Source organism: Zosterops lateralis, assembly GCF_965231275.1.
Source record: "Zosterops lateralis genome assembly, chromosome: 1".
Classification (NCBI taxonomy): Eukaryota; Metazoa; Chordata; class Aves; order Passeriformes; family Zosteropidae; genus Zosterops; species Zosterops lateralis.
In genome coordinates, this window is record NC_139762.1 from 7,626,053 (window position 1) to 7,645,673 (window position 19,621).

The window sequence follows — 19,621 nt, forward strand, 5'->3', positions numbered from 1 at the left end:
ATTAAGCTTAAATTTAAAAATTATGAATAGGAGAACCTTAATTATGGGGCAGTAAATGAATCTGCCAGCAATGTCGTGGTTAGCAGCTGTTACTTCAGTCTAACTCCACCATAAGATTGGACTGTCGTATGTAAAATAAAGACTGGTTAAAGGGAATCATTTTTGCATTTACTCTACTTGCGATTCATTGTGGAAGAGGAAAAAATATTACGTAGAAATAATTTACCCACTCCATCCCTCTTCCACACAGTGGAAAGATGAGCCAGCTAATATCTCATCCAGCACATACTTTGTCTTGAAGCAACACAACAGGAGAACTCGAGGGTCAGATATCACTCAGAATGTCATTCCAAGCTGTGTGCTGCCAAGTTTTTTTCTTCATAGTAGTAAAGGATAATTCCAAAGCATTTTCATTTTCAGCAGGACTAGTTGATCCTGACAATAGTGCCAGGTAATTTATAAAAAATGTCTTGAGGAACACAGCACTCACCACTGGTGGGCAACGCATATTAATGAAACTTCATCTCACTTACTTTTATCATAGTTACAATATGTGAAGTTCCAACTGAATGTAAGGAAAAGAAAACAAAGCCCAATGAAAGTGATTACATGTAGAAACAGGGGCCCAGAGAGAGGCTGGGAAATCTCTTCCCCTGGAGACTTACAGAACTTGACTGACAAGGTGCTGAGTAACCTGATTTAATCGTGAAGTTACTTCTGCTTTGATCATGACTGTAAGATCTTCAGACATCCCTTTGACCTGTTATTCCATGACACAATACTGATGATGATCAGCATCCAGGAATGAGACAGACTATAGAACCAGCCTAACACTAAAGATATAATAAAAAGAGATTTTCAAACTGTAAAAAAAAGAAGACTGGGTTACAAGGTTCATTCAAGCCTAAAACAAAGCCCTGCATGCTAAAACTTTTCTCTGAATGTTTTATCTTTGCTTTGCATAGTGCCAGGAACTCTGCTGCAAGTCATTTTGCCAAGAAATTCCCCTCTTCCCAAAGTACTAACCCAGCTTTTTGTCACAATGTTTGCCACAGAATGTTCCTTTGCAGCTGCAGCGTCACCTACACTCCAGAGCAATGCTGCTACACACACAAAACAGAACAGGGAATGGGTCCTTTAGGTAGAGCTCCATTGTGTCTTTCAGAAGATTTAAAGGAAAGAGTTACTACCATTCTGACAGCTCAGTGCCAAGGTGAACAGTCTGGATTGCAGATGATTACCTGATCTAGCTGTTTTTGGACCATACTTTGCTGCTCAGTAACATGTTTCAGCTGTTCTGCATCTTCCTCTGGGAACTCCCGGCCAGCTTTCTTGGCTGTGCGCTGCTTGGCAGAAAGGGCCTTCTTGGATTTTCTGTGGGCTCCAATCTGCTCCTCCAGGTACTTCTGCTGCATTTGAAGAAGTTGTTGTGTATCCTGCAGCCATTCCTCGTATTGCTTTCTTTGTGAATCATCTAGAGAAAAGGGAAATGAAGTGTGATATGATCTCATCCCAGAGAAGAGGAGATGAGCTCTCGTCTCACTTTCTAAAGCTGAAGTTTAACCATCAGGTTCCCCCCTTATTTTAAGAAACTAGTGGTCAAATACAGCTAAATTTGACAGAGAATTTGGCATTTCAAGAAGTAGCATGTTCTTGGAGTGACTTGAGTAAATGAGACAGATATCCAAATTAATGCATTTGTGAAAGAAAACAGTTTTAACACAGTCCATTTCAGGAGACATCAGCCAGCTGTTGAGGCAGCAAACATGTACTTGCCAGCGAGCAAATGTGGCTTTGAGAACTGCTACAGAACCTAGTGATTCCCTGTCCTGTCACACAAGTAGGGACATGGAAGACCTCTGGAACTCAAATATGAAGAGACTGGGGAGCAAGGACACAAACTTACAGCAAACACAGTCTGATTAATTCTGGTGTTTGCAGAAAGCTGTTGTACATACAAGATTTTTTTTTATTACAACTTCTAAGAAAAATATTAAAATTATGAACACCATCAAATATTCATGAAGTGAAAGAAAGATACTGTCTTTGTAAAAATCACTTTGTCAGTGTCAGCCCCCAGCATGGGTCCTTCAGCACCAGTGCCATTTCCTACCCCCAAAATAAATGTCTCTCATTTAGGCTGCAACTGAGACATTGCGTTTCTTTCAAATAAGAAATGCTCATCTGCCATGGGCAGTCCATTGCTCACTGATGATGTTTTTCTGGAGGCAGAACAACCATGTCTGATAACATTTGACCTGCACTAAGTACAGAAGGCAAGAGAGAGAACATTGGTGATGGTGTCATTTGTCTCCTGATCACATTTTGAGTGAGCTGGGACCCCACAAATAAGCACAGATCTTCCTTGTGAAGATCCCTGTTTAACAGAGATGCCACACAGCAGCAGGATTTCAATATAACCACATCCTCCTTGTGCTCCAGACCCTGCCACCTTCTACACCACGAGTCACTGTGTCAGTGACAGCTTTGACTGAACAGCTCAACTAAACCTGCTCAGTGTAAGCTACAGCCACAAGGTGCTTTCAGGGGAAAACTCTGCAGAACTGATCCCAAAAACTGAGGGGACAATTGAGTGGAAACACTGAGTGGAACACCAGAAACATCAAAGTACTGAAACTGTAATGAGTTCCATGTAAGAGTAACTACTACTGAACTGAAAAACAGATTTACTCAAGTGCTCAGAACCCACCACCACCCACAGCGAGAGTGGGGCCATGCTGAGTGCCATGTGAAATCTCACCACAAATAATTAATACTGATAATATTGCCAGACCTCCTTATTGCATACTCAGTGCTGCTACTCTGGCTTCTGGAAAATGTGAAGGAGTTTACTTCTGTTTTTTACTGAAACATATTCTTACAAATATCAAATTATTTCTAGTGATAGAAACACTTTTTTACACATGATCTTCCTCTCCCAACATATGCTCAGTTTTAACTTCTGCTAATAAATCTTTCTCATCACAGAGACTAGGATTCACAATTGATCTAGGGCAGCCAGAAATATGGAATCCAAAAAGCTAGTGCAGTGTATTTCTGCTTTCAACAACTGTGCTTTACAGCCAGGCTTGCCTAACCAGTGCCTGGAAAGCTTATTCTGGTATTTGTTCAAATAACAAAGATGCTGCACAAAACTTTCTGCTCCTGAAATTAAAAATTCCATCAATACATACAGTTGTTTTCTCACTGAGCTCAGAATATTGCAACACAACCCAAGACCAGGTTTCTGATACAGCAGTCTGTGAGTTAATAGACTACTGCTCTCACACAAATCCAAATAATGCTCATTTTCCATTTTCCTCTTTCCTTATGGTGTTTTGTTGATGACAGTTTCTAGACAAAAAATGTTAGCACCATTTACTATACACCCCTTCATTACCTAGCATTGTAATAATGAAATTACTCAATTTTAAAAGATGATTTTTATTTTTTTTTTATGGACAGGATCCATTTATGGATTTATGGATAGTTCATTTTAAAGAAAAGAGAAGTGTAAAATGAAAAAAACCAAAACCCATACAATACATTATTAAATCTTTACTTACTGACAAAACCAGGACCAAAATTGGGAGGATTAGGTCTAGAAATCTGAGGTGTCAAACTTCCATCCTAAAAATATCAGTAAAACAGACAGACGAGGATATTAAATCATGATTCAATTAAAATACCCAAAACCTAGTTATCATTATTGAACAGTTTTGTTTCAAGCCCATATCAAGTTGCATTACCTGTGTAATTGCCTGTTGCATATGATTTTGCCCTTCACTGGTCTGAGCCCCTGGCACTGGCTGACCCATAAAGGGAAACCTATTGATAAGCAGAAAGAGAAACTGTAACCTTGCAAACTGGCATTTTAGGAGAGAGAGACAACTTTATTATGCTCAACTCAAACAAAGCACCCGAATATTTTACAGACATTCATCTGAACTTCTGTACCAAACCTTTTCAACATCTGGAGAATACAGACAGCATTTTGCCCTTGGCTGAAACTTTTGCATTTTACATTTTTTCAGGGAGATGATGTAAATATGACCTATTATGCCAGAACAGTGAAAAAACACACAAGTCTATATTTGTATTTTAATATTTTATAATTTAAAGAAAAACAGCTGAATGTATTTAGGTTTCCTGGTCACCATCACAGTCAACTGGAGCTGGGTAAATGTACACCTTGAGTAAGCCATTGTATTATCACGGGGCACTGGACAGAGAAAACACAGCTTGAAGGCCACACAAAAAGAACAGACACAGATCCCCCTGGCCCATGGACTCCCCACCTACCCAAAGTCATGGTACAGCCTGCACCTTTCATAGCTCCCTTTGTCCTCAGAAGGGATTTAAGGAGAACTTCCACTACTTGGGCTAAATCTTACTTACACCCAGCATTAAATGACTTGCTGCAACATGAGGTTCCCCTGCTACACACACCCCCAGTTTTCTAGCACCGCCTGTGGGAGATGTGTCATTACCTAATTAGCAAGTGGGAAAACAAGAAAGCATCAACAGTAAAGCCATGTTGGCCATGTTGACCCATGACATTACAACTGGAACACAAGTCTGATGCATCTGAATACCTTTTATAATTCCTACTGCCACACTGGCTGAAGTCCTAGGAGATAATCCTGTGTCAGTATGGAATGCAAACTGTGTGACAGAAATAATTTTTTTTTCAATTCCTGCACACAGTTTCCCTGAGCTCTGTCATTTCCTTCTACATTCTGCAGCCCTAAAGAATAGTATCAAGTGTTGCCTACCTGTTCATGACCATTGGTGGCATCCCCATGTTACTCTGTGCCATGACTTTGTTGATCCCCTTAAGAGCCACCATTTTTGCTTTCATTATGGGATCTGTGATCGCATCAAAATCTGTAAGACAAAAACAGCAACAGTGAATCACAAAGCTGAACATTATAAGTTATCAAATGTAAATTAGGTGTTTATATTTAGTTCATCTCTAAATCTTCAGTAAAACATGAACTGCATTCCTATTTCCTAATTCCTATTAATTGCATTTCCCATTTCTATTCGTTGTCTTCCCCACTTTGATATTCAAGGTTAATAAGGAGCTTCATGTATCCTGTAGGAGAGTTAGTCCAGCAACAGCTGTCCTTGTTTTCAGCCACAACATATAACCAAAAGCAGGTCAGTCTGAGTCTGAGAAGGGCTCTAGACCGAATCTGGCCTATGACCCAACAGATTAATAAATTCTATTTATAGGTTTAAGACTCAGGAAGTTGTTTCTGTGATCTCAACTGGCAACTGGCACACCATCACTAATGTGCTATGAGAATGGTCTTGATGGTCACTCTAGTTACAACTCAAAAAATTCTCGAAATTTAGTGTTTCATCATCAGTTAAATGATGGCAATGGTCTTGATTTGAATGCTTGAACTGCTATGTTATTTTAAACAAGTAACCACAGTTTTTCCTGAATTTTTTTAGTCCAAGCAGAATTATATGTGATATTTCTGGGCCTTGCCTAGACTGTGGATTAGTAACAGCTTTTGATAATCCCTTTTCTTGTGACACAACAAATACTGTAAAAAATAGTCATAAAACCATCATAAACGTAAAATTGATAGATCAAATATCAAAAGGTAAACTACTGCACTTGACCATTTAATTTTGTTTATAAAGAATGCATTTACTCCCTATTTCATGAGAACCTGAAGCATAAGCAGAGTATGTGACACAGCTGATGTCACAAACATTATCTGTAAAACAGAGTTACCCTGATCCTGGTAATGACAACAGGAGCCTTGCCACAGAGTTCAGAATTCCACCTACGTGCTCAATTTCCATACTCCCTTTGCACCTAATAAGCAGGTTGATTTTTATTATGCCACCTTCGAGCTCTACATATTTACCTGCTTCTTGCAGTGCTGTGGATTATTTAACTATTTGTTGCTGCATTTTTAAAACACCAACCAGGAACACAGACAAACAGGACACCCACATACCAATATTGGGGAAGAACGGCTCTGAACGCTGGCGAATCATGGCCTGCATCTGTCTCTGCTGCTGCTGCTCCTGCCTCTCCTGATCCAAGAGGTCCTGCAGGAGAAGTGGCTGCTCCTCTAGCAGTAGTGGCCTCTCTCTGTTTTGCTGCTGAGCTAATGGCTGAGGGAGCATCATCTGTTGGGGACCAGAGATGCCACTGGGACCAGGACGGTTTGGTACAGCCACAGTCTGGTTAGAAGTCTGTCCCGTCCCAAAGTTATGATTAGATGACTGACCCTGAATAAATCCTGGATTTGGTGACCCTTGAGAAAAATTATGGTTCATTCGTGGAACCATGGGCAGATTTGAATTTAAAGTGTTTTCCAAGATCTGTCCAGCAGGTGTCATGAGTGTTTGTGGAATACCTGATCCATGGTTCATTTGTGTGGGTGGCAGAGATTGAGATGGAGATCCCAGAGTTCTTGATTCAGCATTGTCTGAGCTTTCACTAGACAGCAAACTTGAGAGGACTGGGGTGGACCCAGAAATACTGCAGGAACTTACTGCTCCTTGAACAGGCAGTGGAGCAGATCCCTGAGCATCTGGAGTAGGCACAGTTGTATCTTGACTAGGAACAGCAGGAGTCTTGTCAGGGAATTCTGGGTTAGCTGGTTGTGCAGGAGCCTTTTCTCCATCCTTTAACTCCACTTCAGCAGTCTGCTGAGCACTTGTGGACTCAGTACTTCCATCACCTTTTTCATTTTCATTCTTCTTTTCCTCTTGAGTGTTTGGGGAAAGTACTTCTGTTTTAATTTCATTTTCTGTAGCTGATTTCTTTGGTGGAGACTGGGTCTCAGCAGGGGCAACAGTTATATCACCTTGTTCTTTCTGTTTGGGTTCTTCTGCCTTGCCTTGGATATCTAGTTTGTCATCAATGGGGACATTAAGGTCTAGTTCTTCATTAAACATTCCTTTCTTATCCCCCACATCAAGGTCTGGGTCTGTGTATGCAATCAAATCAAATTCCCCAGATCTCAGAAGATCATCAAGGTGAGGATCATTGGTTTCCAAATTATCTAGAGTGTCCAGTTCATCTCCTTTTCCATCCTCTGTGTCCAGGTTCAGATTTTCCAAATCCTCATCATCTAAATCCTTGACTTCAACCCCCTCAAGGTCTTTCACATCCAAGTCTTTTACAGCAGGATCATCAGGATCAAGCTTTTCTTCTAGACCATCACCTGGCTGGTTGGGAATCTGCAAGTTGGCAGATTCATCACTCGGTGCAGATGTAGACAAAGATGGTCCTGGGAATGCATCAGCAACTGGCTGCCCCAGAGAACGCATTACCAGTGCAGGTGGGTTCTCAGGATTGATCTGATCCTGCTGGGACTGGGACGTGTGCTCCAAACTCGCAGCCATCTGCAGCTGGTTTGGTATTCCTTGAGAATTGTGTCTCAGCGGCTCTGCCTGCCTGGGGGCTGGGAAATCCTGCCTGGGCAGGAACCCGGGGTGCCGCTGGTGCTGAGCTGCTGCATCCAGCACAGAGGCAGCAGCAGCTGCAGGGTTGAAGGGCAGCCTTGGCCTCCCATCGGGAGCTCTGTGACGCAGCTCGATGAACGCCTGGCCCAGGATGTTGTGCTGCTGCACTGGAATTCCCTGCGGGGGGAAATGCTGCGAGATCCCGGATGTGTTATTGATCTGGGGGTTGTTCACCGGCCGGGCCATGTCGATATTCAGGGATCTCCTCAGCTGGGGGGGAACTCCAGGGCGCTGCAGTGGCTGCTGAGGGCCAAGGAAACGCTCCTGGCCTGAGGGTGGGCCGTGGCCACCTCCTGGAAACCCATATCTGAAACAAAGCAACAAATCATCTCCTTCCTCAGTCTTGCATGACTAAGTAACTGTTCACCAAAATGCTTTACATGATGCATTCATCAAGATATTTAAATAAATGTTTTGACTAATTATACTTACATTTAAATGAGCTTTACGACTACAATAAAATAATTGCTTTAATTATATTTAATAAACAACCTGTTTTCAATTTCAATAATAGTAATAATAATGGATAGAAAACTCTGACAGTCAGAACTAACCTAGTAATTAAAATACATGTTAATGCAATTCAGAGTAAAAAAATACCCAGTGTGTGGATTTAGAAATTACTGAAATAAATTCAGATACTGAAAAAATTAATTTCTGAGATGACAATGTATGCTGATACTGGTATTCATTTTACGTTGTAGCATTCACCGTAAAAATGCCACACACAGAAGCTGATGTTTAATTCCATAGTCATTAGAAATGAATTTATTCATTATTAAGACATGAAAAATAAAGTGTGATCTTTTACTTTTTTTTTAGAGATGCCCCAAAAGCCATGGACAAGATGTTTCAGGTCACATAAATTTGCCTAGTTCTGCAATTTCTCCATTTATTTTTCTGAATTATTCCCAACAAAACAGTGAAAATACTTAGCGTAAAACACACATTCTAATGAAAACCCATTGCACATACAGGTTTCAGGAAGGTTACCAGCTCCTGTAGAGATGATTTTTCATCCTGTTCGAAAAGCCCCCTTCCTCTAACTACCCCTGTAATACCCCGAGTTTAAGAGATCCAAGAGCTTACCTCAGACCATGAGGTCTCATCCCCATGGTGTTCAGATCTCCTGGAAACTGGGGCCTGTTGAACTGCCCATCCCCAGGGAACGGCCCACGCTGGTCCTTTGGGTACATGGAGAACCTTGGCCCACCTGGAGGGACCACAGAGGACCTAATATTCCCAGGGTAGGGAGGGGGAGGGCGGTTAAAGATTTGATTTAAGTTGTCTTGCTGCCAGTGCTGAAGAGGGGCTGCATGGGGAGGAGCTGCTGCATCCTGCAAGGCCTTTTCCTGGCGAACTGCATTCTTCTTCTGCTGCTGCTGCTGTAGAATGATTTCACGGAGTTTCTGGCGCTGTTTAAAAGAAAATAAATCATTATGCTTGACACTGCAATTGACATCTTTTGAAGTGTTACACTCTGCTAGGTTAAGCCTTTTAGAGGAATGAAATCCTTCAGTTGTTACAGGAAAATATTATAAACAACCACAGTCATCTCAGAAATGAGAAGGAGGGTCAAACGGTGCACGGTGCCAACTTAACATCCAGATGTCTTGGTAAAGTGAATGGTGTGATCCCATTCTACCAATTAACATGGAAGCAACTCTCTTTCCCTTTTTCTATTCCAGTAATGCAGGCCCTTTCACCACAGGGGAAGTGCATTCTGAGGGACAAAGGTGACTAGAGGTCCACTGAAGAAAATTCAGCAAGAGGTTTTTACACCACAGCTGCAGAAATTACTCTGACTCTGTATGATAAATACCAGTTTTCTGGTATACACCAGAGAACTGGAATACACCAGTTTTCCAGTAAATTCCATCCCTCCCTCCAAACAAAAGATTGAGCAGCTTTCCACAAGCTGAATGTAATTCTATCCCTCAGCAAGAGCTGTTTGCCAAACATCCATGGACAGAAACCTGGAGTGAATGTGCCTCAAGAAGAGCAGTGACCAAGGGAAGGATTCACCACAACAACTGGCCAACTGTAAAGTCAGACATGTGGCCTGAGCTCTTTGCCTGTACTCCCTTCTCCAGCCAGTGAAAAGTCACTGACAATCAGCTCCACAGCTCATTTGTTTCAGAATAGAACAAACTGACCTTTTAAAATATTTTTTTTCCTCAGACTGTAGCTAAAAACACCATTACAGACCAGCCATCTACCGCTTCAGTGGCTTCAAATATAGCCTATGCTTATTTTTTCGGATCTTGTCCAAACTCCTTAAAATTTACTGATGTTTCTATATTCTATATATTCTGGTTCTATCCAGAAGGACCAAACTAATAAGTAAATTAAGGTGATTTGTATCTTACACAGTTATGTTTAATGGCAAGAAACTTCAAGTATTAACAAGGATGAGAAAAATTCTCCTACTTCCAGAATTTTAATATGATCAGAATTCTCACCTGTCTTAACTTCTCAGTATCTGCTTGAGACATATTCATGGTATTCTGTGTATCTGTTACTCCTGTGGTGAGCGCTGGGCCAGGAACTTGTGAAACTTTGGGAAACTGTTGTCCTTGAGAAGTCATTGAAGAACTTCCAGACGTGCTGAAGGTGCCCTCAGATCCAGGCCGTGGCTGTTCGGCAGCGTCGTGGGCCAGCTGACCAGTCCCAAAAGATTCTGGCTGAGGTCTTGGAGTCATTGGTGGTTGATCATACGGGTCACGTGCTGGAGTAGCTGCGCCATGGCTAAAGGAATCTGTTATTGCAGGTCCTGCAGACCTGGGAGTTTGAGAACATTGGTCTGATGGCCTGACAAAAGTGCCCTGCAACCTGCTCTGTGGTGTCTGCAGGAAAGAATCTCTATTTGGTATTACTCCTGGCCTTGTCATGGCAGGTCTGTTAAAACTCTCAGGAATCCCTGGCCTTGGGGTTGCTGGCTGCTGAGAGTAAGGATCACTGAGAACTGGCCGTGGTGTTCCAGGAGGTTGGGCATAGGGATCAGAATGTCTCTGGTTTGCTGGGGACTGAGCAAACAAATCTGCTGGTTGAGCAGGTCTCGGTGTTGGGGGCTGCTGCATATATGGATCCACTGTGGCGGGACGAGGAGTTCCTGGGGGTTGGGCGTAAGGATCAGCAACTGGCCGAGGAGTACCTGGAGGCTGGGAATAAGGGTCCTGAGAAGTTGGCCTTGGAATGGGCCCAGACTGAGGGAAAGAATCGCCCTGCTGCCGCACCATCCGCGGCGGGTGGGCAAAAGGCTCCTTCATTGCAGGGTGGGGAGTGAGGGGAGGCTGGCTGTAGGGATCATTGGCCTGGTTATGGGAAAAGTTATCCACCGGCCTCGGGGTCAGAGGGGGCCTCTCATAGGGATCGACAGCAACGCGCCGGGGCGTGGCTGGCATGGAGGAGTAAGGATCTTGTGGGGACTGAGGAGGGCGCAGGGGAGTTTTGAAAGGTCCAGGGCTCCCATCCACAGGAGCAGGGGTTGGAGTCAATGGAGGCCGTGCATAGGGATCAGCAGAGGCTACTCTCTGTCTCTGAAATGTGTCAGTCCTAGGAGCCGGCTTAGTAAATGGGTCGCTGCTTCCAGCAGCTAAAGGAACCTTCCCTGACTGCTCCATAACCATGGATGACCGTGGGACTCCCAGAGGTTTGGAGAACTGCTCTGATGCCATGACAGGCCTGGGTGTGTCTGGTGGCTTTGCATAGGGATCGCTGCTACCTGGAGATGAAGAACATGAGTCCCTGACTGGCGAGGGCCTGCTTCCTGACGGCTCCCGAGATATGGAGGACTGTGCTGCACAGGAATCTAACGGGGCCATGGTGTTCCTTCTAACAAAGTTCTGGTTGATGGGTGCTGGTCTAGGTGTTCCCACCATTTTAGCATATGGATCCATCGGAGAAGGAGGCCTTGTGTTTGTGGAACCTGGAGAAAACATCTGCTGTGATGATGTCTGAGGAGTCTGAGACTGAGACAGTGAATCGTGCACTGGGATTCGGGTGGGAGTGGGAGGTGGGGCTTGTGGCTTTAGGAACACATCATCTGAGGACGCTGATGTGGGCGTAGCAGGGAGCTGCTGCTTTGTGAACAGATCCTTATGGAATGTCTGTTGTGCAGGAGACATATTTCCATTGCCAGTCTGCGGCGTTAAGGGGCTCTGGATCCCACTGCTGGGCGTGTCTGAGCCAGACTGGTTCAGGAGCTGCTGTGAACCAAACTGCTGCTGCTGCTGTTGTTGCTGCTGTTGCTGCTGCTCATTTTTCACCTGTTCAAGCTTCTGTGTGGCTTCTATTTTGGCCTGCTGCTTACTTTTCTGCCGCATTTGCTGTTTTAAAATTATGAGGAAAAATGTTACACTTCTAAGTTTAGGGTATAAACTTAGTCATCTTTCTAATGCCTGAATCTGTAATTAGAACTTTAGGACACATCCAATATTTATTACAAATAATTGCAAATTTTAAATGGAATGGGACCAGAGAGTCCAGCTGTTTGTGAAGTTCAACTACCTTGACATGCATCTTGCTTGCCTGGGAATAAGCATTTCCCAGGCTGCCTAAAGAGCATCACTGCCTTCCAACCTTATACTCTGGAGACAAAGGTTACTGACATGCAGCACTGCTGTGGGCTTTGAGAGACACCCAGCCCCATGTAAGGCAGCAGTCTGCAGGATAAAGATACTGCAATACAGGGCATGTAATAAAACCCTACTGCACCAGCCACCCATGCAGAAAGAACAACCTGTTCCTATAACACCCAGGATTTAAGACTCAAAACTTAAAGAAAAAGTTTTTTTTACAAGCAGCTTATCTTCTGATAACATCTATTTTCTTCCCAAGCAGAACGGCTGACTGTATACTCTTCTACAAAGAAAGAACTAGATTGATTTTATTACAACACATTCTGACAATGTAATAAAAAGCAGGGAGAAAATAACAAAACCCCCTAAATGCTACACACCTGTCTGAATTTCCATTCCTGCTCATGTTCCGATTCCCTCTGTTTTAATGGATCTTTAAAGAGGTCGGAGTCGATGCGTGAGCTGGGATCAATGCTATCCTGTTGCTGCTGCCTTTTCATGGAGTCATTTGACATCTGTACTTTATTGATGCGCAAAGCAGCTCTATTATCTCTGGCTTTTTGCTGAAAGAAGAGAAAAGATGCAGTTAGACTTATTTTCTTCTACTAAGTGTGCACACTGCATCTGTCATTCATACAAAATCTACCACTAAATTATTTGTACAGCCTGTTTTATCACACACATCCTCATGGAAATGACATTATGCACTTCAACTTCCCACCTCTACAGAAATTCTGTGTTTAATGTATATGGAAGGAACTAAGAGGTTACTAGCAATTAATAAATTAGTAAACCTATTAGTAAAGCTTTTCTATACAGGAGGCTTGTCTGTTCCAGGCACTGTGCTGTGCCAAGAAATCGTTAATCCCACCAGTTTACCTTTCAAATCACATACTGGTGTGGTCTAACAACGTGAAGGCTGAGCACAGCAGATGATGTTTGGATCAATAAAGGCCACTAATGTGGAGAACTTCAATGACAAGAAAAATACAGTCTAGTCCATTAAATGACCTCTACAGATCTGAGTCTGTTAACAGTTAACAGTATAAACATAGGATATGGGCTTATGGATCAGGAAAAACTGTATGGAGACACAGCAATTCCTCTTCAATGAGGCGTTTTACAGCCATAGTGACACTTTAAAGTATCTAATGGAAGTTTCAAAGAGCCTGTTTTACCACCAATCTAGGATGTGATTTCTTTTCTGAACCAAACCCTCACATCCTCTTTTTCACAAATTTATTTGCAGCTGTCAAGTAGGGGTTGCCTAGAGGAAAAGGCTTTAAAATACTTCTCCCCTCCCCAACAAAAATGCAATAGTGACATGGATGAGAGCACCAATGTCACAGCAACAGAAAAAACACTGTCATTTTCCCCTGTAAGTGATGGGATTGTGCATGCTAAGTAAAGTAAAAAGCCTACAGTGAAAATTTACTAGCACTCCTCTGAATTTCATTCAGCCTCCACTCCACCTCTCAGAGTGCAAGTCCCTCAGGAGAGGCACCACAGCAGCTTCTGGTGTGCACAATGCCAGGAACACCAGCAGGAGCTGCATGGCAGGAGCACAAGGACTGTTCTGAGAGGAATTAACCACATCTTGCTGTGCAAATACTGGTGTGCAGGAGCATGCACTCTCCTCCTGTACATAAGGGAAGTAATTTTTCCCACTGACTTTTGGATACCCATCACAAGCATAGGACTGCATTGTTTAAGAACAATGAAAAATAAAGCCATCAGTAATAGAAATAATTGTGAAGTGGTAAATGCCCACTTACTCATGTAAGTGGGTATTATTTTATAAATACTACAAATAAGGAATCACATCAAGATTCATCAAGATAGCATGGGCAAGATGACATAGAAGTCCAAAGGTGCTGAAATTGCAACACTGAATAAAAAGCAGAATAATGATGATGCTTCAGTGATACAAAGAAGAAATGAGAGAATTATTCTTTCAAGTGGAAAGGGTTTCAGAAAGATCAAGAACTCCACTTTTCACAATGAGTTTGGGATATGATTTATCCTCTTAAGCCAGAGATAAGGGCAATTTTGAATTTGGACAGCAGAAGATGATTGTAGTACTGCTAAACTCTGAGTCATCGACATGCAGAGGAATAAGGTTTGTTTACTGATGGGACTATATGAAAAATGGGCAGGTAAGGGAAGGCTAGGAGACTGAAAGCTGCAAACACCACAGAAATCTGCAAAGTGAGAATGATCATCCAATATGAAAGCTAAAACTTAAGGCATTACTGCTATGAAGAAACGAAGATGAGAACTAGGAGAGAATGGAAGTTAAAGAAAAGTGCATTTGCCAAAAATTGCTGGGGAACTCCAAAAGAATCAATAATACAGGTTCTGAGATTTGGACACACACAGGCTTCAACAAAGCTTAAGGGTCACCCCCTTTGAATGGCAGAAGCTCTGCAGGGTGAAATCAATGTCCATGTAACTCCAGATAGCTGCTACAAGTACTTGTGTTCACTTAACTCAGATGTGAAGAAGGTGAACGATTTTTGAGAGAAAAATGGAGTCCTTCATGCTCCCCACAAAATGGTATCAGAAAAATGGGTATCAGAAGAGTTTCCATACAAAGCAATACAAGAGAGTAAGCAGAGAAAGAGAACAGCCAAGCAAGAACACAAGGAGAAGTAAATGAGGAAAGCAGAGGTGTGAGCACTGACACCTCTGGAATTGCTAGTTCAATAGCTGAAAGACTTCAGCAACCCTAACAGGGAAAAAAAGAATAGCCCAGAGAGAGAGGATGATGAAAGGGAAAGGAATCTCATGATCAGTTGTTATTATCCTTCTGAAGAAACTGGTGAGGTTCTGTGTAGAAAGAGGCAGAGCAAAGACAACTTGAGGCATGAATCAAATGCAGCTGAGAGGCAGCAGGAGCCACAAATGTTCTCATCTCAGCTGATGTCTTTAGATTGCACTAATAGAGTACTAACAGAGTTTATTTCAAGACTGAAAAACAAAGAATACAGGTAGAGATATTCAGAATTAGAAGTTAAATTACAAAGGGTTTTTTGGAGTGAGGCAACTTTCACTAAACCTAGAACTCGAGTTATTAAAAACAAAACAACACAATCTTATAAATTAAATGTGTTTGCTGGAAGCATGCAAATGCAGGTGGGAATTGTTCTTACCACATAGGGAGCCCTCTCTTGAGAGCTTGCTTTCCTCCACAGTTTAGCAATTTGCTTCACTCTCGTAGCCCAGTCTGCAACCAAAAAACGTGTTAATACACAAGGCTATGATAAGTCTGTTTGAGATACTTTCAAATCAAGATGCAACAACTGCTGCAAAATATTCAACTTGATTCAGTAAATTGCTCACCAGGGAATTCTTCCTTCAGGTTAGGGAAATTGATATTTGTATAGAGAACAGGTGCTACAGTTGCCATTTCACCCAAAGCTTCTTCTTTCTCCCACTTCAGGGTGCTTCTTTGAGCATTGGACATGGTATCGCCTTCACCTTCCAGGGGTGGAGCAGCTGGTGCCCACGAGCTGTTGGGATCACTCACCATTGGATTGAACGCTGGATTCTTATCCCTGACAGACCAGAAAAGGAGTTTCTTTTACAGATTGTATGAAAACAACAAAACAAACCAACCCTCAATCAGCAAAGTAGTCATTCTGTTTGCTCTTTCAGCAGTGAACACACTGCAGGAATATACAGGGTTTTGTGGCAGCTGTCAGGAACTAATAATATCACACTATTAGTAACCAACAACACCCTCCAGGGGTTTTTGTTACTCATATGTTTGTTTTTAATGTTAAATACACTAAATACCTTTTATTCCCCATCTGGACTTACCTGGCATCAGTGTAAGGCTGCTGAGTAATGGGAGAGAAGGTGCCCAGCCCACCTCCAGCAGCCAGAGCCGTGTGAGGGAGATGAGGGTTGGGGCCAATCAGACCATTCATGAGGGGCACTCTTGGAAATGCATTTTCTCCTGGGAAGAAGAAGTTTAAGTCACTCATTTAAGTTTTCAAGGGTGGCTGCTTTTAAGGCAGAGGTGGAACCTTTCACCAAGAACACAGTGCCTCCTCTAGTGAAAAGCTAATCGCTTCAGAATTTTACAGTGCTGACCTTACTTATTTGGGAAAGATTTTAAATCAGTTTAAAATCCTTCCCTATATGCTTAAAAGATTCTTTTCTACTCTATCACATCCCTGCAGTAGCCCATGCCATGGTACTGCACTTTATATTTATATATTTAAACTTAAAAGCTAATGGTATTCATGTTTGTTAGACCCAGATCCAAGCAGCGAGCCATGGAGAAGGTGGTTTTCAGTCCTTGCAGGATGGTCACTAGCCATCTGAATTAAACATCTCCTCTTCTGAGACTCCTGAGCATTGTACCAAAGTAAGCCTCATTATCTCCTAACTCCCTAATTTGTAACCAATGAAACAGATAACTCTACTCAAATGAGCATTAACAATTTCTAATTAAATGTCCAGTCTAGCAGCACAAAGGCAGAAAATGTTATTTATTTGATTACAGCATTACAAATGTGGCACAGGCAGATTCATTCCAGCAGATGGTATTTGCAGATGTTACTACACAGAATTAACTCTGGCCTTTGGATCCCATCACTTCAGTGAGATTATAATTGCTGCCCCAGTATTTCCTTAAAAGCACAGAAGTAGCTCAGGAATCAGATTCAACTGCAGGATGACACTGTTATCATTCTCCCATTTTAGGAGACTGTTTCTGATCTAAAGGTTATGTAAACCATGCAGCAACTACAGTTGTAACACAAAATTTAAGAGAATGTTACTGTGCTGGTAAATACTGTAACTAACTGTGAAGACCTGGCAAACAAACAGGATGGAGCCAGGCCTTGGGTTTGCACTGGGTGCTCACAGGTCTTTATGAGAAGAGAGCAATAATTTTATTTGAAATTGCTGAAACTTGATGCAAGCTGCCCCATTACTGAAGAATTTATCTCACAGAAATGTGTGGATCATTCCACTGGAGCAGAACCAAACTGTAAATTTAAAACTTTGTCATCATGGCAGTTCCCACAGGGAGGAGCTGAACAATCTTACAGAGCTCAAACACTGGAGCTATCCCCAAGTACTCAAGTAAATGGGAAACAGGCAATGGTATCAATATTATCTTTTGCTTTAAATCAACTCATTATTTACTTAAAACACTCTCCTTTCTAAGAGGTTTTGAAGTATTTAATTTTTATGAAAGCTGATCCAACAAGGAAACAAATCACTTTTGTTATGATTAATTCACTGGTCAAATCACTTTGCATAGTCCTTCCTGTAGTACCAGTATAAAGGAGTGGACACTCTTTACATGAGCTCATGGAAAACCCACTACAGGTGATGTCTGATGAGAAAAGGAGCACATTCAATTATATTCACACATACTGCTTAAAAAACTAGCTCTAATGATAGTAATAACAAAATCAATCTGTCTCTTGCCTTCAATACAAGAGCAAGATGATATATCAACTCATGATAATTTTAGTAGTAATGAAGAAAAATAAAGTATAATTTCCAAGATAAATTTTAATTTTGTTTAGTTTCCTTTCTGTTAGGACTAGCTAATAAATTAAACTGTATTCTTGAAGAAATTAAGACTCAGTAAATCAGTGTTACACAGACTCTTGCCTTACCCTTGAGGAGGTACTCAACTCAAAAGTAATTAAAGAGTGAAGTCAGAAGAGAACACATGCTTTATCATAGACTAATTTCCAAACCATCTAAGTGTCAGCTAAAATAAAAGCACCAATATGTCAGAAAAATCTCAAATAACTGTCCTTTTCTATTAGCAACATTTACATGGGTGTTAATCACATACTCCCTTCAGAATAGGTTTAGAATAATATTTCACAAATTAACAGTGGCAGATTCCACAATTTTGGACAGCACGAGGTGCGTCCTACTTCCACATCAGCATTTAAAACTCTCCCGGCCAGGCTGCTGCTCCCAAAAGCACCAGAGGAACATACCTTGGCTGTGCAAAGACATGAGCTGTGGTGGGGGAGGAGGCTGTGGCAGAGGAGCTGGCTGTGTGGCTGCTGGACTCAACACAGCTGTGAACAAATCTTCAACATCCTTCCCTCCCAGCTCTGCAAAAAACACTCTGCATGAGTTGCTGGCATTGCTTGTGAACTATGTCCCATAAAAGACAAGGAGGATCAGAGCACGTACCTGGGATTTTGTACAGTTTGCCAAGAATAGCACCTGGACAAAGGAAAGGTAACACAGAGTAAGTATCATCAGAGGGAGCAATAAAAGCAATTGTGCAACCAAGTCAAAATAGGTCTGTTACAACACAGAGATGTGTCATTTGGGGGAATGAAAAAAGAAAAGAGGATTTTTACTTAAGTTCTGTAGAAGATCAAGGTAAGAGACAAAAAAATTACCATCTGTGACCATTTTGTCTAGTTCTGGACTGAGGATTCCATCTAACTGCTCTTCACTCAGTGGTGGCCGTGAGCTCTGGCTGACATTTGGCTGAGGCAGAGAGGAAGGATCATCAGAGATGGGGCCAATATCCAATCCAGCTGGAGGAAGAAAGAATACTGAATTAGAAATGAATCGCAAGAATGATTAGTATTGAATAAAGAGCATAAACCCTGTTTTCTTCCCCTAGAATTCAGCTGTCAATTAAACCAGGACCTTCTAATATTTGAAAGGTAAGGCAAAACAAAACATTGATTAGAAAAAATAAAAAAAACTTTTCCACTCTTTACCTCCAGTTTATTGTATTGTCTGAGGAATGTTAATTGAATAAATTGCAACTGGAAGAAGGGAAGTAAGACTAACAAGTTTAGGTTCAGCATGGTTTCTAATGTACAGGTTTCAGTAGATAGTTCCACCTTAACTATTTTTCACATTTTGAAAAGAATCACACCAGTAGTAAACATGGTTCATCCTCATGTACCTTAAGGTTCACTTCAAACGTTCTTCACTTCAAATATTACATAAAATATTTACTGAAATGCTGTTGAAGTGTAGCCAATATAAAACAAGTTATAGAAGTTTATCTTTCAAAAACAAATCCTGACTATTACGGGTTACATCAAAGTGATTTGTTGGCACTAAGAACAGAACTCACTACATAAATTTCCTAACATTCCTTGCAAGTCAATAAATCACTCAAATGAGAAAAATCTGGGAAAAAAGAACTATGTCCTTTAGTATTTAAAATATATTTCTGCAGTAACTACCAAATACCCCCAAATTTAAAATAATGAAACATGCCATTCTACTTATTGTCAACCTGTTTTTTATATAAAAGTGATGAACCATCATCCAGTGAAAACAAAAGGATACTGACTGCTTTAATCATGCTTTAATATACTCACATTGATAAAAAGGTTTTTCATTTACAAAATATACCACTATGATAAAAACTACACACTACTACAGGAAGTAATATTTACAGTGGCAGCAAGAAAATGCATGGGTTTGTATCATGAAACACAAAAAACTAAGGAAGGTGTTCAAAAGCTGTAAGCAAAACTTGATGCAGGACTCTTAAAGGCAGAGTGCAGAGTTTAGAGGTC

The 19,621-nt window shown here is 41.6% G+C and overlaps 1 protein-coding gene across 11 annotated transcripts in view; it reads right to left on the minus strand.

Moving 5' to 3' along the window:
* The window catches only part of KMT2C (lysine methyltransferase 2C), a 188,839-nt gene that overhangs the window by 18,959 nt on the left and 150,259 nt on the right, over positions 1 to 19,621 (minus strand). For all 11 annotated transcript variants that reach the window (XM_083863956.1, XM_083863959.1, XM_083863965.1 and 8 more), the window contains 14 exons: positions 18,476 to 18,616; positions 18,261 to 18,293; positions 18,059 to 18,178; positions 15,903 to 16,041; positions 15,423 to 15,637; positions 15,233 to 15,306; positions 12,461 to 12,643; positions 9,963 to 11,828; positions 8,590 to 8,915; positions 5,982 to 7,807; positions 4,776 to 4,887; positions 3,750 to 3,828; positions 3,567 to 3,630; positions 1,242 to 1,474 (listed from right to left, as the gene is read on the minus strand). In XM_083863956.1, the coding sequence (XP_083720082.1) occupies positions 1,242 to 1,474; positions 3,567 to 3,630; positions 3,750 to 3,828; positions 4,776 to 4,887; positions 5,982 to 7,807; positions 8,590 to 8,915; positions 9,963 to 11,828; positions 12,461 to 12,643; positions 15,233 to 15,306; positions 15,423 to 15,637; positions 15,903 to 16,041; positions 18,059 to 18,178; positions 18,261 to 18,293; positions 18,476 to 18,616 (5,411 nt within the window). The remainder of the gene's footprint in view (positions 1 to 1,241; positions 1,475 to 3,566; positions 3,631 to 3,749; positions 3,829 to 4,775; positions 4,888 to 5,981; positions 7,808 to 8,589; positions 8,916 to 9,962; positions 11,829 to 12,460; positions 12,644 to 15,232; positions 15,307 to 15,422; positions 15,638 to 15,902; positions 16,042 to 18,058; positions 18,179 to 18,260; positions 18,294 to 18,475; positions 18,617 to 19,621) is intronic.